This window comes from Perca flavescens, chromosome 1 (assembly GCF_004354835.1).
Source record: "Perca flavescens isolate YP-PL-M2 chromosome 1, PFLA_1.0, whole genome shotgun sequence".
NCBI classification, from domain to species: domain Eukaryota; kingdom Metazoa; phylum Chordata; class Actinopteri; order Perciformes; family Percidae; genus Perca; species Perca flavescens.
The window spans coordinates 10,263,925-10,291,720 of record NC_041331.1 but is presented as its reverse complement, the minus strand read 5'-3'; the positions used below and the strand labels follow the sequence as shown (position 1 = coordinate 10,291,720).

Sequence of the window (27,796 nt, the reverse complement as noted above, 5' to 3'; positions counted from 1 at the left end):
ATAATAATTTGAACTTGTGTAAATTGTCTTTGAGTACCCTGAAAAGCGCTTTATAAATAAAATGTATTATTTTAAGTAATTGTGTATGATTTATCTATCTTACTTTAGCAATTCAATTTAGTAAAGATATTTAAAGTAATTTTGTGTGACCTATAATGACCAGTTTTCTTCCTGACATCTGTACTACGTATAACAGATGTCAGGAAGGTGTACCTGAGATTGCATCTGTAAGATGTAGACATACGTTAGAACGATGTATATGAGTGCATCTGTACGACGTATAACATAAGGACTATAGGATTAACAAAAATATCAGTAACATGTATCATAGAGTGTGGAGGGAGAGGAAAAGGAGGAAAATGCATGTTTGAATCCTTGAGAGACTCCTGACTAATACAAAGAACACAGGATGAAGAAGATACAGTAATAGTTGAGCTCCAGAGGGAGGCAGCAATGCAACATTGCGGCTGCCGTAAATCATCACCGAAGAAGAAGACACGACGGAAGTGCAATGGAAAATATGGCGGCGTCCTCTGTTGACACATTTAGGGCAGTTCGATTACAGTCCCAGACACTTTCCCAGTGTCCGCACTGACACTTTGGACACATCGCCGAAGCGACAGCTGGTGTTGTATGTAGTGTAGTGCAAGACAAGTCTCTAAACATGTTTACCCACTTCCAGCGCTGCTGCCTGCGCTGTTGTATAACGCTGCAGCCAGTGTGGAGGAGGTGGCCCGGCTGTAGATTCATGTCATCATCGGGACCCCCGTGGAGGCTCCTGTTCTTTGGCTCTGATCAGTTCGCTGTGGAATCTCTAAAACTCCTCACATCCAGCAGGTGCGAGTCCGACACAGAGCTCTTCTACACACTTTTCAGTGTTACACACTGCAATACACACTTCATTATACCACGTTTACAGCGGGTATAAGTTAGCAGCAGGTTTGATATTCGCAGGATATTCGTTTTCGACCTACCCCCATTCAGTGTCTTCAATAAAATTCCACTACTTTACTAGTGTAGTATGTTGAGGACAGTTTAGGACACTATCAAAAAAAAAGATCACAATGGTATTTCTTGTCGCTACCGATTTACGAGCAAAAACAGCATTTCAATCTACGTTCTGGCAATGGGCTGAGTTAGGGACCGTCTACAAATTACATTGCTCAGGTTGACATAGACTAGGCCTACTGGGATTTTTCAGGAAAGAAATCACCAAAATTCTATAAAAAGACATTTTCTCATTCTGATTGCTGTAGTAGTTGCCAATGGTAAGGCTTTACTTACTACAGGTCATATTTTTGTCATATGTCACATGATAGTGAAACAGTATGAAATTAAAAGTTTTAAATATTCACCAAAAATCAACCAAAAGACATTTTCTCATTCTGATTGCTGTAGTAGTTGCCAATGGTGGACTGCTAGTTACTACAGGTCATATTTTTGTCATATGTCACATTATAGTGAAACGGGATGGAATTTAAAGTTAAAAATATTCACCAAAAATCAACAATAGTACATTTTCTCATTCTGATTGATGTAGTTGTTGCCAATAGTGGGCTGCTAGTTACTACAGGTCCTATTTTTGTCATATGTCACATTATAGTGAAACAGGATGGAATTAAAAGATTAAAATATTCACCAAAAATCAACAAAAATACATTTTCTCATTCTGATTGCTGCAGTAGCTGCCAATAGTGGGCTGCTAGTTACTACAGGTCATATTTTTGTCATATGTCACATGATAGTGAAACAGGATGGAATTAAAAGTTTAAAATATTCACCAAAAATCAACCAAAAGTCATTTTCTCATTCTGATTGCTGTAGTATGGGCTCCAATTACCAATTAAATGGTAGGGTATGGCCCCAATGATGTTTGTTGTACGTCTCGACATGCTACATATGTGTACCAAGTTTTGTGACTATACGTCAAACGCACTGCAGGGGCTCAATTTTTTTTTATTTTGTAGGGGGCGCTAGCGAGCCATTTTTGTGCTCCTATTCCAGAAACCCTTAGAATACATACATTTTCACCAGAATTGATACGACTGCCAATTAAGGTGAGTTTTTGAGTATGTTAAGCCCCTCAAAAAGGCGATTAATTAGCCGGACGAAGGAAAAATAATAATTCCTTCAGTTTTAAAAGGGCCTTCGCCGCAGTCGGTGCTCGGGCCCTAATTAGTTTTTCTCATTCTGATTGCCCTCATATTTCCCAGTCACTTCCTGCTACTTAATACAGACCATGGTTTCCTAAAACAACAAGTTATATGGAAGCAGGACCCAATTTTCTCTAAAAAAATATTCACCAAAATTCAATGAAATATTTTTTTCTCATTCAGATTGCCGTAGTCCTTACCAAACTCTCACTGCTACTTACTACAGGCCATGGTTTCCTGAAACAACAACTTATATATCAGGACTCAATTTTCTCTCAAAAATATTTTTGGTGAATATTTTAAACTTTTTTAATTCCATCCTGTTTCACTATAATGTAACATATGACAAAAATATGACCTGTAGTAACTAGCAGTCCACCATTGGCAGCTACTACAGCAATCCGAATGAGAAAATGTATTTTTGTTGATTTTTGTTGAATATTTTGAACTTTTTAATTTCATACTGTTTCACTATCATGTGACATATGACAAAAATATGGCCTGTAGTAAGTAAAGGCTTACCATTGGCAACTACTACAGCACTCAGAATGAGAAAATGTATTTTTGTTGATTTTTGGTAAATATTTTAATCTTTTAATTCCATCCTGTTTCACTATAATGTGACATATGACATAAATATGACCTGTAGTAACTAGCAGCCCACTATTGGCAGCTACTACAGCAATCAGAATGAGACAATGTATTTTTGTTGATTTTTGGTAAATATTTTAAACTTTTAATTCCATCCCGTTTCACTATAATGTGACATATGACAAAATATATGACCTGTAGTAACTAGCAGCCCACTATTGGCAATTACTACAGCTATCAGAATGAGAAAATGTCTTTTGGTTGAGTTTTGGTGATAATTTAAATCTTTTAATTTCATACTGTTTCACTATAATGTGACATATGACACAAATATGACCTGTAGTAACTAGCAGTCCACCATTGGCAGCTACTACAGCAATCAGAATGAGAAAATGTCTTTTTATAGATTTTTGGTGATTCCTTTCCTGAAAGAATCCCAGTATGTCACCAGCCTGAGTAATGTAATTTGTAGACAGTCCCTAACTCAACAGCCAGAACATAGATTGAAGTGCTTGTAAATTGGTAGCGACAACAAATAGCATTGTGATTTTTTTTGATACAGTGTCCTATGCTGTCCTCAACATACTACACTAGTAATGTAGTGGAATTTTATTGAAGACACTGAATGGGGGTAGGTCGAAAATGAATATCCTGCGAATATCAAACCTGCTGCTAACTTGTACCCGCTCACGTTTACACACATATTTAGATACATTAGGTGAATGAGACAAAGCGAGACATTAAAGGTTAAGATGCCTCAGTCAGTGACAGTCACTCACATTGAACAGTGAAATTATATATTTTTTACAACGAACATGGGTTACACTAGTTTTGTTTTTCTGATAGAAAGTAATGGATGTCAGTTCTGAAGACTAGTTAGTCCAATCACTCAGACGACATTAGGAGATGGTCTGGGCTACATGGTTCCACACATTCTTATAGCTGTGAGAATGGGTCTGTCCTGGGCCACATTAAAGGGCAACTATTACATAGCATTTTCAGGGTAATACTTGTATTTTGTGTTTGTACTAGAACATGTTTACATGCTTTAATGTAAAAAAACACAAGGATTTACGACACTAAACGAATCACGATCTGTTCCATGCTTCTGCCGTTAGCATCCGCCGGGAAGCTAACGTTAGTTTGGCTAACAGCTAATTTGGCTAACCGCTAGCTGACAGCTTGATTCAGTCTAAAATAACGTTAACTCAAACTAAACACTGGGGAAAGCAGGCTACAGCTGATGTAACAGCCGTTATATATTTTAACGGTTATTTTCAGGTTTTATTTTGAGGGTCTTTTAAAGTTATTACATACTGTCTCATAGGGCTGTCCTCGACTAAAGAAATTCTTAGTCAACACTTATACGATTTTGGCGACTAATCAATTAGTTGATTTAATTGACAGAGCTGTGCGCTTTGAGAGGTGGTTAAGACTAGAAAAGCACAATATAAATGTAGTTAATTAACCATCTGTAAAACTGAGTTTCTCCACAATTAATCCTGCAATACAATACAATCCTTGTGTTTACCATAGATGTGCTCAGAAGTTTCTTGGAAATAAGTAATAAGCATGAATAAGCATAAAAAATGACTAATCGACTAAAGAAATCTTAGCTGACTAAGCCCAAAACGACCAATTAGTCGTTTAATCGACTAAGAGTTGGCAGCCCTACTGTCTCAGCTAGCGTTTAGCCCAATTAGAGCTGTTAGCTAAACTAACGTAGCTTCCTATATTCAGTGGTGCGCGGTGGTTTATGTGATGAGTAGTTCCTTTGCTCTGAAATGACGATATGTACACAGTCTTGTAACTTTTGACTTTTTTTGGATTTTCTGTTTGTTTTTTCACTCAAAATTGTACATTGTATGCATATGAGTAACGTACCATCTGGTTAGCCTAAGGCATGATCTAAAACTCTTTATGTACGGATTTTTCCAGACGTCAATGGGAGAAATGAATGGGAAATTTACTTCCGGAACCCAAGGTCTCTCAGAGGAGGGGCGGGACTGTTGAGCTCTATTCACCCTCTGTATAAGATGCTCTGTCGGAGCGCCTGTCTCTTTAAGCCCCCCTCCCGACAAAGCCCAGTCTGCTCTGATTGGCCAGAGTGTTCCTGGAATCTGAGCTCCACCGCAGCCTCCGCTTTTGTTACACTAGCTAGCTAGTAGCAGCTGGAGCTACTGCAACGGAGTATAACGTTATAGCAGGGCTTTGTACTGTGAAAAATCACCAATAAAGGCTTCTAAACCAAATACTATACGTCCCAGCAGTAATTTGACCCCAAAATTGCGGAGAAAAGACCAGCATTGGCCGCCAAGATTACAGCTATCTTGTGTTAGCATGCAGCTACTTAATATTTAGCACTAGGCTAACGTTAGATTGTAATGGAACGAAGCAACACTTTCTACTGCCAAAAATCGCAGATAAAGGTTTCTTCTGAACCAAACACTACTCAATCTGTGTACCTATTTCAGCAGGAATGCAACCCGAAATTGGGGAGAATTTAACAAATTGGCAGCATAGATGACAACTTTCACTGCCTTTAGCATGTAGCTACTATAGTTACCAGTGGACACTAATAAAATATAGCAGCACTTTCTACAGTCAATAATCACAGACAAAGGCTTTTTAACCAAATGATACATAACCGGGAAAATGTTTAGGAGTAATGTGACCCCGGAATTGGGGAGAATTTAACAACACTAGCAGCCAAGATGACATGTCACTGCCGTTAGCACGTAGCTAGCTACATGCGACAATGTTAAACCACCGCAGCAGCATAGTAAAAAAAAAAACACTCCAGTCCTGCCTACCTGGAGCAGATGACCAATCATACCAGACCTGCTTAGAGTTGCTTAACACTTAGTCGAGAGTAGACATTTTTTTTTGAAACTGGAGCGTTCAGAACATTTGGAAATCTGAACTCATGGGGATTTCTCTAAAAAACGTATACCTCATTATTTAAAGTTTTGGCCACGTTAAACATGAAAATCTGACATTATAACATTGTAGATGTGACAGAAAATATGAAAAAGCATAATATGTCCATTTTAAGGAGGTAGATGCTAGATTGAATCCGCTAGAAGTGTCGACCTCACAGGACATGCCTCATTGCCTGCCTTATTCTGCCTCTGATTGGCTTACCCTGGTATTCTTACCGGCAATTTCCACTGGATGCGGAACGGCTGCGGAACGTCTCCGGAACGTCGATGGAGTCATTAGGTTTCCATTAAAGTCAGTGTGTGTATTTCCACTGACTGCGGAACGTCTGCGTCCCAACTCCGTCCCAGTTCCGTCAGTCCGCAGCCCTCCGCAGCAGATACGCAGAGCTTCTATTTTTGACGGATGACGGAGAGCTCCGCAGCAATTCAGCACACGGCAGATAGTGCGGGACAGGAAGTCGAGCACAGAAACAAAATAAATATCCGGTTAATTTTCAAAATAAAATACACCGCGCTCACGGCGGATCATATTTCCCTGCACTACACCTTGAAAACACAGCACAGAGTCGTTTCCCCTCTACTCCTCTGAATGGAAACTAACTGTTGTTGATTTTGTGGTTCTATTCTACGTGAATTCTATTCTACGTGAATTTGCAAAACAAATCCGGACCCGGTGGGTATTGACGGGGGAGCACGCAGCAGACACGCAGCGGAGCCGGTCCGCAGCCGTTACGCATCCAGTGGAAATCCCCGGTTACCCTAACCAATCCCCACGCCTAAACCTAACTACGTCGACACGTCTAGCGGATCCGATCTAGCATCTACCTATTAAGGACTGCCTACTCAACTGTGAGCGGAACTGCAAACTCGTTATCGCTGCCCACGTTTCCATGATGTCCAAGTAAGTCGGGATTGCACACAAATCTGTATTTGGCGGCGGTGATAGATTCTTCAGGCTGGGCCACGTTCAATCTCATAACGGTGTGTACTGTTTTGCTGCGTTTCCGGGTTGAGCAACACGTTTCCTCCGAACGGTGTGAAACGGTGTGCAACAGCCTTTGAGTTATCTCTGAGTTGAGTTTTCTCTCGTTTAGTGGCTGTGTCACAGGTGATGCCCAATCAGTAGCTACGTGTATGTAAACTTGTGGTAGGCAGTCCGCTATATTGCTTTTTTTGATTTTTCCCGTCGTTTAGTGTGTTATAGAGTTTTTTGTGTACGTAATAGATTTATAAAGCACAAAAAACACATTTCACTCCAAATGGAGCTTTCTCTCCCGCAGACAGCACTTTTTTCTCAAATGCCTTAAAATGCCTCGCCACATTCCTGTTTGAAATTCCACAATTAGTGATGTCACTGATTGAGAAAGCCAGCCCAGTGGCTTGTTTGAAATTGGTTGACCAATCACAACAGAGTGGGCCAGCTGACCAATCGCAGCAGACTGGGTTTTTCAGGAAGGTGGGCCAAGAGCTCCGACAGAGTGTTTCAGGAAGAGGAGCTGCAACAATGGCAGTATGAGAAACATATGTTTTTTGAACATCAAAGCATGTTCGCATCAAAGCATGTTCACATCAAAGCATGTAAACCTACTGTAGTAGACCTCAATAGTACAAATATGACGCTGAAAAGGAGTATAATTGGGGCTATTTAAATAAACAGTTTGCTAGGTTTTGTCGGGGCTGAATGTGGCCCTGTACTCTTGTGATTGGAACACTTGGGACAGATGTGTTTGGACAACATTTTACATTTTAGAAGTTCAGTTTCTTTTGTTATCCTGGCAATCCCATTTTCATGATGACCATCACTATGATTTGGCATTAAAGCCTAATCATTGTCCTTAGGTTAGGCCTGTAACAATTATTAAAGGAGTTAGAGAATGATTATATAGGGTATTTCACACCGTTTCTTAAGGTCTCCTAATGGGGTATGTAACATTGGTTGGGCTGAAAATGGCCTGGTTGATATTTTATTGGCCCTTATGCATCTCTGTGTTTTGGCCCTATTTGTAACAAGAGCTTTTCTTCCAAATATGGTATGCTCATGAATATTTAGATGAGCTGCGCGCTGATTGGTTGAGCGAATCCCCATACACACACATTAGAGACGCGCGCTGATTGGTTGAGCGAATCTCCATACACACACATTAGAGAAGCGACAGAATCTCATATTCCAGACACTGCAATGCTTCAAATTGCAAATTTGTTAAGACGTGTCGGACTTTAGGAGCTTTGACAAGAAAGCGGCAGCCTGCTGGGCTCCATACCCATTGTGTCCCATTCAATACACTGGGAAAACAGTTGCGGCTAGCTAGCTACACTTTCGGCATAACTATAGTATATTTACAGTTTGAATTTCGTCACGGCATGTATATTACAGATTCCCCAAGGTCTTAAAAAGCTTAGCTAACACTTGTCCGAGTTTGGATTTCAATTTAATGCATTTTTGTGAATTTCAGAGGTCTCGTTAGGAGATGCTAGCTAGCTCTCATTGATGGACTCCAGCTCACTGTGGGCTCTATCAATGAGACTCGCGGACAAGAGGCGTTTATTTCCCCAATTGTTTGTTTAAATAACTCAACACACATCCATTATAAGATTAACTAGAACCTGCGGTAAGAGATTGCGGGCGTAACAAACTCGCTGACCGCGCTCTCAGTCACACACCAGCCATTTAGCAGGAAGAGGGGAGGGAGAACAGCGAGCTGCAGGCCCTGGAGCTCTGTCAGGGCAGCGGCGTTTGGTAGTCCAGTCACCCAGAACGGGTGAGTTTGCGCGGGTATTGAGCTGCCGGCCGTGACGGAGCTCAATCGAGCTTACAGCAGGCCGGGGTCTGTGAAGGACGACAGGCAGGGTGGCGATGTAGCAACCCAGGCAGCACCGGCTGCTGAACTCCGACACACAGTCGGACAAAATTTGCAATTAGCCATCAATTTTCATAAAACGGCCCATATTTGAGCTTTACATAGTTGATTTCTCGTGTAAAAAAGTTTCAGAAGTGAATTTTGTAATGGAATAGCAGAGATCTGCGTGACCTAGATTCAGAGGACTACCTGCTCTCAGGTCAGTTGTGTAGCCTATGTAAATGTTGGGGCGTGACCGTTCTCTTAATCCATCCATGGGCGTGACAAAGGTACAGGTCCTGGGATTCTGACGTCAACTTCTAAGTTTGTTGAGATTCGCCCGTTTTCAGCGGCAGTTTCAAAATATGAGATTTTCATAGTAAAGGGGTGTCAATGGGATTTTGAGCATCTATGTATGTCCTATTTACCCACCGAACTGTCGTTATTCAACTATGACAAGGTAAAATCGGATATGGGTGGTGATGGCGCAGTGGATATGACGCATGCCTTTGGTGTGGGAGATCTGTGTTCGATTCCCACTGCGATACAACTACCAATGTGTCCCTGAGCAAGACGCTTAACCCCTAGTTGCTCCAGAGGCGTGCAACCTCTGACATAAGTATATATAGCAATTGTAAGTCGCTTTGGATAAAAGCGTCAGCTAAATGACATGTAATGCAGGGCTCGACATTAAGGCTTGTCCGCTTGTCCGGGACAAGTGGAATTTTTGTAGGACAAGTGGAAGAGAAATTTACTTGCCCCACTGGACAAGTTAAAACTCAAACAAATCAAAATGCCACTCATTTCGTCAATGTTACAGAATTGAAACAAATACATATTTTACCCCACAATCCCGGGCAGCGGGTTGGCGGGCCGCTAACGTTAGACCCAGCCCGCTGTTCAGCGCATTCTCCGAAAGCGCAGCAGCATGAAAGCACAGCGAGCTAGCCGGTGTTAGCTTGCTAACTCCACCTTAACGTTACCTCCTCGCCACATTGTTCACAGAAAACAAGCTGAAAACAGAAGTCACTCGTGGCGATAGCAATGTGCTTTGTGTGGATGAAGCATTATATACGTTATGTGCCACTCATTCCGTTTATGTTACAGATTTTACTTTACTGATTTGAAACAAATACATTAACTAACGTTAGACCCAGCAGCAGCGGGAGAGCGGACCGCTGACGTTAGACCCAGCCCACTGTTCAGCTCATTCTCTGTAAGCGATACAGCATGAAAGCACCGCGGAACCAGCAAGCCAGGCAGCCGGTGTTAGTTAGCTAACGTTAGCATGCTAACTACGCTTTAACGTTACCCCGTCCCCACATCGTTCACAGAAAACGAGCCGAATAAAGCTGTCACCGTGGCGATAGAAGTGTGCTTTGTGCGGATGAAGCATGAAGTTAATTTGACTCTTGACGGCTGGCTCTCTGCCTGGTAACGTTATTAGCTGCCCGCTACTCGCTTTGTAGCGGATTAAATATCAGGTAATAATCAACTGTAAAGTAACTACACCTTTTTAAAGGATCCCTTGGTAAGTGAAATTGTAGAAAGGAAAAAAAAAAACACGTTGACACCAACATTTAGTGGCAAAATCCATTGTTATGTCTACAAAATTATTTTAGATATAGTATAAGTTCAAGTCACCACTACCTCTGGTCAAAATATTGAATTAGTATCTCAATATATTGACTCAGTATCTCAGAATATAAACAAAGAATATCAAAGTAATGAGAAACTATAAAATATTGAATTAATCTCAATATATTGGCTTAGTATCGTAATATTGACTTAGTAACTCAACATATTGGTTCAGTATCTCAATATATTGACTTAGTAACTCAGAATATTGACTAAGAATCTCAAAGCAATGAGAACATTCAAAATATTGACTTACAATCTCAATATATTGACTCAATATCTCAAAATATCTCAATATATTGACATAGTAATTTAGAATATTGACTAGGAATCTGAAAGTAATGAGAAACTTTAAAATATTCACTTAGAATCTCAATATATTAACTTCTGCACACCGGTGTGCAAAGTATAACTTTGTATTATGAGTCTGGAGATCCTTTTTTCTTGTTGAAGGGGAAATCTGTTCTTGGGACACATTTGTTTCTACTGTTTAAACTGAATTGTATTAATGTTGATAGTGTTTGGATGCTTTCACTGGTTTCTTAAAATTCTGCATTAGCAAAACACAAAAAAAATTATAAAATGATTAATCTTTACCCGGACAACTTTTGTTCATGGACAAGTGAAACGTAAATGTACTTGTCCGAAGGACAAGTGCCTCAAAAAGTTAATGTCAAGCCCTGTAATGTAATGTAATGTAAAAAAATCGGATTTGCATTCTATCACCCCTTTTAAATAATTGTCTAATTGTCAATTATTTTACATAATTGCGATTTCTTTGTTTTACCGCAATAATTGCTAAGATTAGCTTAGGTCTTAAGGTGTATGACTGGTAATTGTTGATTTTGTTTAGATATGCCAAATTGTTGTTATATGTGATTATTGGTTGGACTATATATTATTATTATTATTATTATTATTTCAATTGTTAGTTGTTGGCACTTGACCCTATATACGTTCATAGCAACAAAAGTGACAAGGGTGAGGGGGGGGTAGTTGGAACAAATTTTTTATGATAATAAAGAGGTGTTTACTTCATAGGCTGTGTATTTGTGTTATTACATTATCTGGGTCACATATCAGATATAACCAAAAGATATATCCTGGAATTCAAAACTTTAATTTGTTTAAAAAAGTAGTAAATAAATAAATATTTTTACTGTATATTTGACTGAATGAGACAATTATATTGTTAAGCGCCAATATTTTAATTTTATTTTTTGGGGGGCTTTTCCGCCTTAATCGATAGGACAGCTAGGTGAGAAAGGGGAGAGAGAGGGGGAAGACATGCAGGAAATCGCCACAGGTCAGACTCCAACCCTGGACCTCTGCGTCGAGGCATAAGCCTTGAAATATACAGTGAGGAGAGTATTTGATACACTGCCAATTTTGCAGGTTTTCCTACTTACAAAGCATGTAGAGGTCTGTGGTTTGTATCATAGGTACACTTCAACTGTGAGAGGCAGAATCTAAAAAGAAAATCCAGAAAATCACATTGTATGATTTTTAAATAATTAATTTGCATTTTATTGCATGACATAAGTATTTGATCACCTACCAACCAGTAAGAATTCCGGCTCTCACAGACCTGTTAGTTTTTCTTTAAGAAGCCCTCCTGTTCTCCACTCATTACCTGTATTAACTACACCTGTTTGAACTCGTTACCTGTATAAAAGACACTTGTCCACACACTCAATCAAACAGACTACAACTTCTCCACAATGGCCAAGACCAGAGAGCTGTGTAAGGACATCAGGGATAAAATTGTAGACCTGCACAAGGCTGGGATGGGCTACAGGACAATAGGCAAGCAGCTTGGTGAGAAGGAAACAACTGTTGGCGCAATTATTAGAAAATGGAAGTTCTAGGTGACGGTCAAGCTCCCTCGGTCTGGGGCTCCATGCAAGATCTCACATCGTGGGGCATCAATGATCATGAGGAAGGTGAGGGATCAGCCCAGAACTACACGGCAGGACCTGGTCAATGACCTGAAGAGAGCTAGGACCACAGTCTCAAAGAAAACCATTAGTAACACACTACGCCGTCATGGATTAAAATCCTTCAGGGAACGCAAGGTCCCCCTGCTCAAGCCAGCGCATGTCCAGGCCCGTCTGAAGTTTGCCAATGACCATCTGGATGATCCAGAGGAGGAATGGGAGAAGGTCATGTGGTCTGATGAGACAAAAATAGAGCTTTTTGGTCTAAACTCCACTTGCCGTGTTTGGAGGAAGAAGAAGGATGAGTACAACCCCAAGAACACCATCCCAACCGTGAAGCATGGAGGTGGAAACATCATTCTTTGGGGATGCTTTTCTGCAAAGGGGACAGGACGACTGCAGCGTATTGAGGGGAGGATGGATGGGGCCATGTATCGCGAGATCTTGGCCAACAATCTCCTTTCCTCACTAAGAGCATTGAAGATGGGTCGTGGCTGGGTCTTCCAGCATGACAACGACTCGAAACACACAGCCACGGCAACTAAGGAGTGGCTCCGTAAGAAGTATCTCAAGGTCCTGGAGTGGCCTAGCCGGTCTCCAGACCTGAACCCAATACAAAATCTTTGGAGGGAGCTGAAAGTCCGTATTGCCCAGCGACAGCCCCGAAACCTGAAGGATCTGGATAAGGTCTGTATGGAGGAGTGGGCCAAAATCCCTGCTACAGTGTGTGTACAAACCTGGTCAAAAACTACAGGAAACGTATGATCTCTGTAACTGCAAACAAAGGTTTCTGTACCAAATATGAAGTTCTGCTTTTCTGATGAATCAAATACTTATGTCATGCAATTATTTCTGAAACAATTAATTGCACAGTAAATTTGGAATTGGTCTTAAATAAAGGTGTGGTTAGATTGCCAAGTCCCAATTTTCATTCAATTCTAGTTAAGTCTAGTCACAGAAGGCTTAAAAACTGGTGACAATGGAATTTGTTGGACATCTTCATCTTGCAGCTCATTAAATGACTCTTGTACATAGGCTTCAACATGTTGGAATAAGGGAAGTGAGTGCATGATAACTAACCTCCATGTTCTGTTTGTAGGATTTCCAGTGAAAGGATAGTGGAGTCCCTTGAAGTTGTTACTTTGTCTGGTGACGTCCCAGTGAAGAGGTTTGCTCAACAGAACCACCTTCCAGTCCACAGCTGGCCCCCTGACAACGTGGACGGACAGTTTGATGTTGGGGTGGTGGTGTCTTTTGGCTGTTTAATCCATGAGAGACTGATCAAGAAGTTTCCATAGTGAGCTTTTTTTTTTTTTTCTGTCTGCATGTTGTCTCTCAAATGTGATAACACCGTCCTCAGTACCTACTGAACAGTGTTGGGAGTAACGCGTTACAAAAGTAACGCAATTACAGTAATGTATTCCTTTTTGCTGTAACGCAGTAATATAACGCATTACTAATTAAATTTCGGTAATAATATTACCCATTACAATCTCAGTAACGCGAGTTACAACGCATTTTAACGCAACATCTTTTAAGAATTTCCCAACACCGCGAAGCATTTGTTCACAGGAAAGTATTAGCCAATTTCATAACATCTGTGTCCCAACAGGTGACAGTACGTCAGCTCGGACAGCAGTGTGTCCGAGCCGCTGACAGATTTAACATGTCGGGAATTAATGTTTAGGCTTGCTTACACGTAAATCATTGCAGTTTATCAGCTGTGGAGAGTAACTCTGTAGTGGAATGGCTGGGCAACCAAAAACGCTTGTCTTTTACTGTGACCATTTACTGCTCAATATGTTTCTGTCATGAACGGTAATAATTATTACAGTTGCAGTTTTACAAACAAGAAAGTGAGCAACTTAGCTTGACGGACATGTTGCATCTATAGGTTGCATTTGTTGCATCAACAACATGCATGACAGTTACATCTCAGTAAGCTAGCAAAAGTACACAAGGTACACAACCGACAACTTCCGTGTAGGCTACTTCAAAATAAAAGCACTTCCTGTGACGGTTCGCAGTAAAACTAAATTACTGTTAAACAAATAAGGTTGTGTACCTTTTCACATATCAGCTGTATATCAAGTACTGTAAATAATGTAACTAGTGAGTTTTAATCACACTATAATTGACAATTTCCTTTAGACTGTTTTAAACTAAACAACATGAATTTCTTATTCAAGTGCTTTAAACAAACATTTTACAACAATGCCGTACTTCAATACAACTGTATGGTACTTTTTCATTTTCATTTTCTCCTACTTGCCTATTGTACATTTTACTTATCTATTTTTTACAGCTTTAGTTACATTGCATATTCATATTAATTATACAAAATATTATGAATAATCTGTGATGTATTAAAGTGGATAAAAATGAGACTTTATTGATCCAGTGGTGAAATTCACAAGCTAGCTGCCAAGTCCAACTTCCGCTTTTATTTTGGTGAAAGTAACTCAAAAGTAATGCAAAAGTAGTGTAACGCATTACAATTCAGAGACAGTAATATTGTAATATAACTAATTACTCTCAAATGACAGTAACTAGTAATCTATAATGTATTACATTTTGGAAGTAACTTGCCCAACACTGCTACTGAACCTAAACCCATAAGCTGTCGCATAGAAATCTTATACCTGCCAGTGGAGGTCACTGATCCAAACTTTAAAGAAAAACTGCAACAATGTTTTATTTGGATATCTTTTGCCATTGATTCTATAGTTACAACATTGTGCACCAAAGAAATGGCATGGACTTCAGTGTGTGACCACACCTCTGAAAATAGGTAAACGTCAGAAAATTACATCACTTTACCTTTCAAACCAGGAAAAGACAACACATGTCATATTACAATATCCAAAATTGAAGACGATATCTAGCCTCATATATCGATATCGATATAATATTGATATATTGCCCAGTCCTAATTTCACATCATTACTACTGTAGATAATGGTCAAGAAGCTGCGATAACACTTGCATGTTATGGATTCAGTTTATAAAAAAAAATAACATTTATAACACAGGCGTCTTCTTGTTCTTGTAACTACTGAAATATTTGGCACTCAAGTGAGTGTGATGAGTGTGAACATTGTTTCATCAGTGCTCATCATTATTAGACTGTTGAGATGATCTGTCTCATCGGCGATATTATGTTACCTTACTGCTTTCTGCTTGTAGGACCAGTATACTTTCTAGTCAAGTAATCTATTTCCCATTCTGTGAGAGTTACACCATTGTACCAGAGATTATAGCTTACATTTGGCTGGCTAGTTGACAAAAGTTAATTTATTGAGGGCTCGTCTGCTTTACTGTATTGAATTAAGCCAGCTAGCTAGCATGATAGCTACCAGTCACAATCTTTAAAATGATAAATATGCCCTTTGTTTTCTTAGACACCATACAATGGCTGGGCAAAGGTAAGAGAAGGAGGAGGATATCTTCCTAAGTTTTCTCTTAAATATGTTCTTAAGAAAGTCCCTAAGAAAAGTCTACATCGGATTCATGACGTGTTCTTAAACAACATAGCGTGATCAGTCACCAAATAACGCAGTGTTAAAGTTTGAGTGTTAAAGATATGAACGTGTGTTACGCTGCCTGGCGGAGGAGTAAATGACGCTGTGGAGAGGAATAGATGGCAACTATGATTTCAAAATGGGAATGATAAAAAAAACAATAATTTTCACTTTTACCGGAGGCTGTATTACTGAGGGTTAGCAGCACTGCGCCTGGGCTCTGAACCACCGGAGCCGGCTTGGAAGCCGATGAAGGATCGGCGGTGCCCCATCAGGAAGACATTTTGGCAGGGCGAAAAACTGATCAGAAAATGTAACGGAACGTTGTAGAAATGTAGTGGAGTAGAAAGTATAGACAATTGCTGCAAAATGTAATTAAGTAAAAGTCAAAAGTATGCACTATTGATTCCACTTAAGTAAAGTACAGATACGTACTTAAGTACAATAACGACGAATTTGTACTTTGTTAGATTCCACCACTGCATTTTGGCCCTATAAATAGCGTGAGCAGTCACCAAATAACGCAGTGTTAAAGTTACTTTGCATACTATGATTTTTCTTTCAACAAAATGATCAGAAATACATTACAGTACAATACTATCATTGTAATAGACTGTAGAATTAAATAAAATACAGTAACCAATTATTTGGAGCAAATTGTCATCACTCAAATGTGTGTAAGAGTGCTCTTGAGTGTTCGTAGATCTTGTTCTTAGCTAAGAACAAATCCAAGATAAGAAAACATTAGTGAATGTCAGAATCTAAGTAAAAAGTGCGTAAGTGGGGTTTAAGAACACATTTCTTCGTAAGAACGGTTGGTGAATGAGGCCCAATGTTTGTAAGGTTTGGCTACTCACCAGCCTGTTGACTGATGCCTATCCCAGAGAGCTTCAGACAAAGACACTTCATTGAAGATAGACCGACCACCATGTGCAGTGGGTGCTTGGAACCCCCATGTGAAATGTTTTACTGCAAAGCGCTTTTTTAATAGTGCTGCCATGTACAGACAGGACGTGAACATTGTATTGATAAATTAGACGCTGCGCCTGAGCCACATCATAAAACTACATAAAACAAAGACAGCTTTTGGTTAAATAAATTTCATGTTTTGTCCACTCAAGCTCCTTTGCCTGAGTGGTGGAGAAAAGACAACTGCCTGAAATTATTATCCAAACTGCGTTTGTGTGTTTGACCAACCACTTTTTGATTGCAGCGGAATTTTGAATGTTCACCCCAGCCTGCTGCCTAGGTGGCGAGGACCAGCACCCATCTTCCACACCATCATGCATGGTGACACTGTGACAGGGGTCACCATCATCCAGATCCGCCCTCATAGGTAAACGGAGGGAAAAGCTCAGTGTTCTTCTGTTTTGTCCTTACAAAAGATAAACAGATTAAGAATGTCTTCACATCGCAGGTTTGACGTGGGTCCCATTCTCCACCAGGAGCTTCATCAGGTCCCTGAGAACTGTACTGCTGAGGAGCTTGGAGCTTCTCTAGCCACGAAGGGAGCACATCTGGTGAGTTGTTAGAGGATGGTTACCTTGTCCTCTTTCTAACAGGATTTAACATAGTGGCTGTATTTGTATTCTTGTTTGCAGCTGATTGATACGCTCATGACACTGCCTGAGAGACTGGCGCATAAAAGGGAGCAAAAACAGACCGGTGCAACTTTTGGTACATAGCTTTAAACTACATAGACACAGTCATGTTAAATATAAAACAGGAGGACTTCCTTTAATTTACACATTCATTTTCTCAAATAGCCCCGAAAATCAATGCATCCATGAGCTGGATAGTGTGGGAGGAACAGACTTGTGACCAAATTGATCGTCTGTATCGTGCCATCGGATCTCGGGTAATGAGGACTGACCTGGACTGTTCACTCTGAGCCATGGAAGATGGTGTTGACTATCATCGTACTGATCCTTCTCTCTGCCATCAGATACCTTTGAAGACCACATGGATGGGCAGGACAATAAAACTTCTGGATTTTGTAGGAAAATGTCACATTTCATTATTAGGTAAGTTTGTCAAAATCAAATGTACTGGCCATGAATATATTTACAGTACACTGTTTTTTCAATTCAGGTTTTTGGAATATCCAGTTTGTAAATGTAAAAACCTGGTTTCAGAAAGTGAAAATAGCCTTAATCCTGTTACTGAAAGATTAATATGCTTTAATATTAAATATGCTAGCTGATCGAAACTGGGATACTGTGACAACAACTATAAACCAAAGACCCATTGACTTCCAGGTGAGGGAACTGGAAGTGCAAAAATGCTGCTAACTCATTTCTGGGTTTTAGAACTCGTTCCTGCAGCACTCTGTAAGCAGGTTGGCTTAGCAGGGTGGCTGTGGTTTTGGAGGTAGTGGTTGCCCCTCAACCCCAAGATTGGCAGTTCGATCCCAGGCTCCTCTGGTCACATGTCAAAGTGTCCCTGAGCAAGACCCTGAACCCCAAGTTGCTCCCTGGATGTTGTATGTATAGCTGTCTACTGCTCCCAATACTAAAGCCACCTACACATGATAAATGATTTGCTCTCTGCGCACCGCAAGGTAGGGTGCAGGTATTTTTCATCAAGGGTGCCATAGAAGCTATTTCCCGTTGCTAGGTAACAACATGCTGTTATTTCATTGGTTGCGCTTTTGAAATGTCAGCAGCAACTAGGTCAAAGTTGAAATAATTTGAACTTTGAGCGCAGCGCAAAGCGGCAAATCCGAGCAGTGCACGACGCCAGGGGTAGAGCAGCGGCTAGTTGGGCGCCACCGCCTATCATGTGTAGGCGGCTTTAGGATGGGTTGAATGCAGTAATACATTTCACAAACTAAATTAAACTAACATTGTACTGTCAACTATTTTAATTTTTAATTTTTTTTTATGGTTTCGCTTTGTTCATTTCCAAAGGTTCAAGACGGTGTTTATAACAACTTTAAGTCATTCCATTTGAGTTCCATAGAGCACTGCAGTAAGCAAGGGTTTATACCCGATGAGGTGCATTAATGGTACTTCGCTGCACATCAGACGATTCGTGCCTCCTCCGTCGCCCCTTAAATTCCTGACAATGGACACCTTGAAGGGCATTAACACTCTTATACCATGGTAACTTGCCAAATAGTTTGTTTTTAAACCATTAATTTATATTTTAATGCATTTTACAATCAAAATCAAAAGTTTTTTTCAAACAATAACTCTGTTTCCCTGGTTACACCTGAGGGTTTGACAAATACCTGGAACAATCATTCCCATCCATAGATATAGAACAATATCTATGTTCCCATCCAATAAGGTTCTTATGCAGTGTAAATGTTTGCTGCTCCAGTAAATAGGATAGACTAATAGGATATATTTATAGTCCACTCAGCTCATAGAACCCTTCAGCTACGAGCCAGAAAGCTAACGTTATGCTAGCAAGATTCAGAGTCAATGACATTGTGTATGGTTGACAAACCATAAAATAATTTGACAGTATGTTTAACAACAAGACAAGCTAGCTATCAGCCATTTCATTGTCCCCAAATCAATATAAAGATTTTCAGGAACAAATTGTCCTCCATGTGGACTGTCGGCCACAGCCTGAAGTAGCGACCTGAACAGCAACTGGGGTGAGAGATGATTGCTGTGAAACAAAGTCAGTTCAGAGTTTATTTTTAAGAGAGAGAGAGAGAGAGAGAGACCCGAGGTGGTGCTCCTAACTTACAGATTTACCTGACAGAACGTTGCAGATTCAAGTAAGTCTGTGCTACCAACATTGCCATCTTGAGTTCAGCTTGTTTCACGTCTGTTCTTTCATGATGATGGATGAAATCGCCCATGTGTCCTTATGTGCCGCTGTGTTTTAATGTCATTTTTCCCGCCATGCGCTACATAAAAATCAATGCGACACACCTTACGAAAAGCGTGTAGGTTGTCGATCTGACTAGGTAAGATGCAGGGCATGAAGTTAACTTTTTTGACCACCAGCCACTTTTTTACCAACCACTTTTTTTTTTTGCCTCATAAAAGGTGAACGCCACTGCATATAAGAGATGAGAGGACTGACAAAATCAGGAGTAGCCTACGCGCACCACAACAACAAAAAAACACTGGTGAATGTGGACCATAACACATGAGTTGTTGCAAAAAAGTTGCAACTTTTTTTGTATATAAAAAAATAAAAAAAATAAAAAGGAAACTTGTTTTGGGGAGAATAATTAGTACTATTAATTAATTACTCTGGGCTGAGATTTTCTAGGAACCTTACCAAAAAGACTGGTATAATATGAAAACGGCTGGTGGATTCAAGACACAAAATAATAATTTATTGAATGAATCAAATATGAACATATCTGTCAGTGGTTTGTTGATCTTTACATTGTTAGTTAATTTCCTATCCTGGGCTGGGACTCACATTCATACGGTTTCATATTGGACTTTAACTTATCATTGCACTTACAATAAAGTAGCTGTCCTCAATTTAGGTCATCGGGTAGGTCTCATCTGCGTTTTTTTCCTGCATCCACCGTGTGTGATTGTGTGTGTGCGCTGGCGTCAGTCGCGGGGGACACGGAGCAACAGCCCCTCCCGCTGCAGACAGCTGACAAGATGAAACGGCAGCAACTTTCAGAGACTTAAGAGTGAAAAATCGTTACAGCATACATTGATGTTACAATGTATACATGTTGGCAGGACGGTCTGAAAAGTGTTGCACAGTCTTTCGCTGTACGTTTTGTTGGTAATGATGATGCGGGCCCCTGATTGGACCAGGCCCGTAAACAACCGTGTAGCCTGCTTACCGATAGTTACACATCTGAATCACTCAATTCTCGCCAAAGTGGCAGGTAGATTGACAGTGTTACCCGCCAATTGCAAAATTCACCCGCATTTGGCGGCTGGGCAGGTGTTAATTTCATGCCCTGGTAAGATGCATGTAAATTGTTGCGCCCAACATATTGAAATTTACAGCTATATTTCAATTTCTTTGCAGGAACACCACCTTCGCCTGCCATCTTTATCGGCTCGCTTACGGGTCTGAACTTTCCGCGAAGCTTGCGCAGAGATGAACTGCGAACTGGTTATAGGTTGCCAGGTTGAGGTGACCAGCGGGTTGAAAATTGTATGTGGTGTTAGGATGCGTTTCATACAAGATCTGGCAACTGGTCAACATTAAACAAACCTATTGGTCTGATTATTTATAAAGGAGTTTGGGCCATGCAAATTATGGGAGTTTCCCGGGAGAAATAATAAACCGGGAGAGGTCCGTGAGATGGGGCTAAAAAACGGGAGAAACCCGGGAAAAATGGGAGTGTTGGCATCTATGGGCTAGAGCGGCAAAAGCCAATGTGTGCTTCTTTTACCTATATATATTTAACGATATATTTTGCGTTTCTTATCCAAACAACGCCATTGGCACTGCACTTACTCGTGCCCGTAGCAAGACACCTGTCAAGTTTGAAATCAATCGGACTAACGGTTCGAGAGATATACGCTTAACGCACGCACGCACGCACACACACACAGAGACAGACAGACAGACAGACAAACAGAAAGACGTTCCTGCAATTGATAGATAGATAGATAGATAGATAGATAGATAGATAGATAGATAGATAGATAGATGGTTCAGAGGGGCAGTGCAACTTACTTCTTGCAGCCTGTATGTTACCACCATCCTGTGGTGTTCAGAGGACGAGACACTAAAGGACTACACTAAGTGTTGGAAAGAACAGATTCACATTTCTTTTTCTTTTAATGTAGCACATTCATTTTGAATGGTAAACCGTCAGTTTGACTGGAACTCATTTAGTAGGTGTCCTATATCACTTTTTTGCAGCCAATCAGAATGAAGTATTCACCCAGACCTATGGTATAAGAAACTTTAATATACACTCGATGCACTCTGTATGCCGACTGTTTATTTCTAACGTGACAGCTGCTCACTCTACAGCTCTGACTGTAGGTCTGCTATCTGATAGATTAGGTCTGAAGGTCTGACACTGTCCCATAATGGAAATCACTTTTTAACCAAATAAAATGTATTCTATTGATTATATATTATCTGTGATAAATACCAATTGACTAACACATTTCTAACCAGTGTTGCTTAGATTTTCTGCATAGCTGCATAGGTTCTCGTTGCAAAAAACCTGCACAGCTGTGTTCGCTGCCATAACTAATGTAACATTTCACTGCAACAAAGTTAACCTTTATAACGTATTTCCTCCACTGAGAATCTGTACTGCGCTTAGAGAATATCACCAGGAAAAGGCTAACTGATATATTCTGTCTCTAAACACTCTCCCTCCAAAGATGGTCTGAAACTCTAATAAGTAATGAGTAACCATGGCGACCTAGCCAGTTTAGAAGAGAGCCACATTCGTGACATTGAAAACTCTGACTTTAGGCTCAACATACCTCGCCAATCCACATATCCCGCTTCGTGGTACACCCTCAGGAGACTGCTGTTTGTCGTTAAAAGTAATCTAGTAAACTTTTGAATGGGGATATTTTCAGAACCAGAGGCTGCATCCTCTGAGCGATAGGCTGGATGGCATTGAGATTTGACGTGTGTGCGTGTGCGGTTTCCCTATGCTATCCCAGTAATGTGCTTTGACCCTGAGCTGTCATCACATGTTTTTGCAGATCAAAGACGGAAACTGGTCCCTGGCACATTGAGCTATCAGAAGGAGTCCAACACTCTGGCTGTCTGCTGCAAGGTCTGTTAAACTTAGGTCTGTTAGCTGTATTTAGTTTACTACTGATAATGACTTAAACCTGCACACCTGTCAATCTTTACTCCAGCCCCAACACCACGTGAAGCATGAAATTATATAAATTCATTTGAATTTTTTTTTTTACATGATGTGTAAATGTCCTGAACAGCAGAAGAATTCAGATGTGATAACTTGTGAAAATGTCCCACATATCGCTCAAAATAATTTCACAGTAAAGCCTTTTTGACAAGCATGTTCATACTTTAATATATTAAAGCAGGGGTGTCCAAAGTTTTAATTCCAGGGGCCAGATGGAGAAAAACACATTTCCCCATTTTCACAAAAATGTTGACGTTTGGTAAACAGTAAGTGTGCAGCATTACTCATTTGTCTTACGAAAAGTCAAAGCTTCACAACAAATTGTTTCATGTGTGCATACATTTTTACTGAGTGCGGTTGATCTGAAAAAATTGCCATTGCTGAGCAGCCAGGCTAGCTAATTGTCCAGGTAGGACTTGAAGGACTTGTGTTTTGTTTCAAAATGTCTTCTTTCTTTATATTCCTTCAACACAGCAATTGTCTCTTGGCAAATTAAACAGGCACACTTCCTGAATTCAACTCTGTCATAAATAAAATTGCCACTGCCTGCCGATGGTGTCGCTCACCTCATTGGCTGGCTTGAGTCAATCTAAGGCCGGTTACACACTGCACGCGTCTCGCGAGCGTAGCGTTTCTGTTGCGTCTCAGCTGCGTGGATTTTTCTGTGTCCTACACACCAGAAGCGTGTCTGACGCGGCGCTGCTCTTGCTGCTAGGTACAGGGAGGGCTGATCTCGGGACATAGTGCCGACAGATTCAAACTCTGAAAAATGGGTAAGTGGGCTGTCTGTGTAGCTGTAAAGAGCCTATACAGCCTATCTAATGTTGGACCGTCACTCACGTTGTTATCGTAGCCTATCCTACTACCCTTTATATTTAGCCTACTGATTTGATTAAAGCAAGACAACGTCTGCAGTATTGACTGCAAAATATGTTACAGAATATTATGTTCTGTATGACCAGTGCAACATTTGAAAATATTTTCTCTGAAATTTTGTATTACATTTATATCTACAGTACATAGATGTCAAAACCTAGACTTTCAAACATCAAGATGTCATTTATTAATATGCATTCGTGTCTAAATGACATATAAACATATTTTCCTATTCTATTTTGCCTGGAAACTCTTCCAACACGCTCGCGTGAAAAATAGGCGTTGGTTCTATCTCTAGCAGGCACGCGTCTCAGGCGCGGCTCGCTCACGCCGGCAGTGTGTAAGCTCTAACCTGTTAACATGGGAGCTGAAATATAAACAGACACGCCACGCGGCTGACACTCTCGCGCGACGCGTGCAGTGTGTAACCGGCCTAAGACGAGCCACTTCACATAGTTGCAACTTTTCCCTGCAATGTTCTAAAGCGGTTTTGTCTTATCACAAATCTTTGGTCTGAGCTGGGCTTTTCTCTGGTTTAAATATTATTCCACTTAATAATACTGCGTAATTAATTATATTATGCTGGGTAAATTGTTCCACACCTGAAGCCCGTTCCAGTCCAGCTAGGGACCTTTGTTGCATGTCATTTCCTATTTATCTCCCCATCATTTCCTGTCCTCTCTCTACTGTTGGCTAATAATGAAACAAAATCATCATAATGTACCAAAGCGTTTATTATTAGTACAATAACAAAGTCATGTCATAGGCTACTCGCACATAAGAAGCTGGTTCCAATCTCGTTTAATAATAGCCAGACAGATTCTTCTTAGAGGATGGAGGGGTGCCTTCAATCCAGGAGTGGGCTTGTGAAATGCCTAGAGTCAAGGGCAGACTGGCCATCTGCATACCGGGCACTTTCCCGTTGGGCCGACCGCCAACACTTTTTTTTATTTTTTATTTTTTTCGTCCGTCCTAGAAAAGTGGTAGGCCAAGATCAACCGCCCATTGTTTTTTCAATTGACACTGGGCTGCTGTTTAGTCAAAAATATCACACAGGCTAGGTTTTTTTTCTGACAGACCCATGCAACGCGTAGCTCAGTGGCCCATTTGGTGTTTTATTAATTGACACTGGACTGGCCCAATAATATCTTTAAACAGCACCCTCTTTGGGATTTCTACCTGCCTGCAGTTTCAGTGTGCATCTGCCAGGCTAGAATAGTGATGGAGATCATGGAGAAGAAATGCAAAGGAGGTGCAGAGAAGCTGCATGAGAAAAAGAAACCGGCCCTTCAGGCAGACGCTGCCAAATGTGTCAAATTGACAGACATGTTTTCGGCAGTAGCAGGACCTTCATCAGCTCCCGTGGCTGATGATAGTGGTGGTGGGCAGTGGCATGCACAGTGAGGAGGAGACTCAGGAGGAGACGGACAGAGATGAGAGAGTGAGGGTAGAACCTGCGGTAAGCAGAGCTCCCCTTAAAACACTTTGCCCCTTGATAAACCTGAGCTAAAAACAAGTGGTGGACAAACTGTTGATGTAACAGTATAACTATCTATATCTATTTATTTTTTTGTAATGTCTTGAATATTATGGTTATTATTTTATCTTGCTATTATTACATCATTTTGTGGTGATGAGTGGGGGGTCAGGGTTGTTTTCATGTTATGAGCTGCATGTAGTGTTTTGTTATAAATCAAAATATAAACTAATAATCTTAATAAAGAAAGTATGGGGTTTAGAGCTGTGGAAACCAGACAACAGGTGAACATGAAGGAAGTGTAATTTGTATGAATAGCAAATTAAAACAGGAGCAAATGAGAAAAGAGGATTCTTATTAAATTATATTCAAAAAATATGAAAGAAACCAGGAAAATGAAGAATAATGGCCTATCTCTCATAACATGTCTGTTTCAAATAAAGGCCTGGTTCTAACCCTGTAGTGTTTTGAATGTAGCACTCCATTCATGCTAAAATCTTAGATGGGCAGCAACTCACACGTAGCGGCAAAAAACTGCCTTCTTCAGGGTGTAGCCGTCAAGACACAGTTTCCCCTTTAGTAGACACCTGATAATTGTAATTGTAAACAGGCCTTGGAATGAGTCAATTATAAAACCAGCTGATAAAGGAGGAGCAGTGGTGGTAATGAATAAGGTCAAATATGTTGAATAGGCCTCACAGCAATTGGAGTACCCTGAATATTATCACAAACTGTCCTCTAATCCATTAAGTAACACACAGGAGACATTGAGAGGAATGCTTTCTACAGCTCAGGAAGAGGAGTGGATTACCAAACAAGAGCATGATTTTTTTAATAGTGTGCACATCCCAGGATACCCACTTTTTACATGCTCCCCAAGGTTCACAAGAATCTTGAATCTACTCCAGGGAGGCCTATTATTTCATCAAATGGATCCCTTACAGAACCTGCCTCTCAATTTGTAGATTTTCATATCAAGCCTCTGGCTCAACATCCTTCATCCCTCCCTTCATACATCCAGGACACCACTTATGTTTTGAAGGTCCTACATGAAATTCCTGCTGATTTTTTCTTATGTGTGTTCCATGTTCCAGGATGGCTGGGTGGGATTCAAGGCAGTGCTGCTGAAAAAAAGGCTGACAGCAGCCGATTTCTTTAATGGCTACCTGCATCAGACAGTGCAGAAGAAGACACCCTATCAGACAGCCGAAGCTCTGTTTATCAGCAGAAAACAAGCAACTGAAGAGAATCAGATGTCAACGTAGTGATGCATCAAAAAAATATTTTTTCCTTAATGTGAACACTGCAGACATGTTTTTACCTATTGGAATTTACTGAAGTGAATGTGTTACTCTTGTCTGTTTTAAGACATCTGCATGTACAGTATATTTTCTGTATTTGTACTACACTGCTACAACTATACTAATCATTTATTTGCAATAAATACAATATATGAAATTTTATTTTTTTGTTATAACAGGCATATCATGTATTGCATTCGTGCAGCTAGGAAAGTAAAAACCAATGGCAGCTTTACCAACTTTTGATATCACACTTGAAACGAGCAGAAGGCCTGTGCCACAGTTCTGAGGTTCACATTTGATAAACAACGAGGTACTGAGGAGTAAGGCTTTATAGATGGGAAATACAATTTATATACATTTTTATATTGTAAAGCTAATTTGCAGCCAGTGCTGAGAACAGAGTGGTATGATGTGCACAAATTTGCTCCCGCAAATTCTGGTAACATCACTGGATTATGTACAGCCAACATGTATATGCTGAACAGCAATGGACCACTTGGGGACTATACACGTTAATACAAGTTCCTTAGACACAGAGAAAGATGCTGCTCTTTTGGATTATGCAAATCAGCCAGGCCAATGCATCAAGCCTTTTCATTAATGGAACAGCTGTGGCTTAGGTGGTACAGCGGTTCCCTACCAATTGGAAGATTGTAGGTTCAATCCCTGGCCCTGGCAGTCCCATGTCGAAGCGTCCTGGGGCAACACAGTCTCACTCCCTACTCATCAAATGTCTGACGCATGGTCAAGGACCCCTGGCGTTAAGTTCTAACGAAAGAGTTGTACCTTTTGTGGGGGTTTTTCAACGTGGGGGGTCTCTCAGATTGACATTCGTGTTAATCCCTCACCATCTGATATAGACGAAAGAAAAAACACGGCCCCTTAACTCGAACTCTGTGGCATTATTGGTATTTTTAGCCCAAAAACTGCTGTTTTAATCAACATTTATTCACGAGATCTTATCATGGTTTATATGTATTTCTTTTAATGTTATTATTTTGGTCCAATTCGGCCAGAGAAGCTCGATTGCTTTGTTTGATATTTTTAAAACTATAATGTTACATCTATCAACATTTATTTAGATATTATCATGGTATTCATTTCTTTATTTTAATATTATTTTGGTCTTATTACCGGTGAAATATTACAGTATGCTGTAAAACGGAACACTACGATATGAGCCGAGCTGATCGCATTCAAAGCCGATATCCCACAATGCAATGTGGGCATTCATTCAGAGACTCTGACAGCGATCAGCGGGTCTTTAACGACAATATCGCTTCAATGTATAGCCTAGAAATTAAATAAATTTTGCTGATAATAATTCACCTGCTAAGAAGGATCCTATAGCCTAATTCTCCAAACTGACTTATAAAAGAACATTTAACAGTCCCTCCAGAATAACGCGAATATGCGATCGCATAATTCAATGCATAATCAGCCAAAGTCCGCATATTTATGCGGCGGCCGCATTTTTTCAAATACGCCGCACTTTTGCCGCATAAATTGCCCGATTTCCGCACAAAATATGCGGGGCTTGCATGATTTCATAATCTCCGCATTTTCGTTGCAAAAAACGTCACATATATCTTAGCAGAAAGTTCCCAAGTTTTTGCAAGTTCCCACAATTTCATCGCATAAAATTGCATAAATATCCCGCATATTCCATCGCATTTTTTAAGAAAATGTGCCGCATAATCAAGGATTTTTGCCCGCAAAAATCACAA

The 27,796-nt window shown here is 40.4% G+C and overlaps 1 protein-coding gene across 2 annotated transcripts; it reads left to right on the top strand.

The window, feature by feature from the left end:
- The first annotated feature begins 460 nt into the window (after positions 1–460).
- mtfmt (mitochondrial methionyl-tRNA formyltransferase) lies at positions 461–26,228 on the top strand. Of its 2 annotated transcripts, XR_003693028.1 has the most exons (10): positions 461–837; positions 13,198–13,395; positions 16,833–16,955; positions 17,037–17,139; positions 17,221–17,296; positions 17,386–17,477; positions 17,565–17,643; positions 22,243–22,316; positions 24,628–24,747; positions 25,860–25,947. XR_003693028.1 is itself a non-coding variant. In XM_028583679.1 (9 exons), the coding sequence occupies exons 1-9, from the start codon at positions 665–667 to the stop codon at positions 26,028–26,030; spliced, it is 1,089 nt and encodes a 362-aa protein (XP_028439480.1). In that variant the 5' UTR covers positions 462–664; the 3' UTR covers positions 26,031–26,228. The 2 variants fall into 2 exon arrangements, 1 of the variants encoding a protein (XP_028439480.1); XM_028583679.1 differs by lacking the exon at positions 24,628–24,747 and having other exon boundaries at positions 462–837; positions 25,860–26,228.
- The last annotated feature ends 1,568 nt before the right edge of the window (positions 26,229–27,796 follow it).

What these genes read in the sequence shown, in the direction of transcription:
- mtfmt (XM_028583679.1), top strand. Translation starts at nt 665, where the DNA reads ATGTTTACCCACTTCCAGCGCTGCTGCCTGCGCTGTTGTATAACGCTG. An exon ending in AAACTCCTCACATCCAGCAG is followed by an intron (nt 838 to 13,197) that starts GTGCGAGTCCGA and finishes TTCTGTTTGTAG; the next exon opens with GATTTCCAGTGAAAGGATAG. An exon ending in CCACGAAGGGAGCACATCTG is followed by an intron (nt 17,140 to 17,220) that starts GTGAGTTGTTAG and finishes TCTTGTTTGCAG; the next exon opens with CTGATTGATACGCTCATGAC.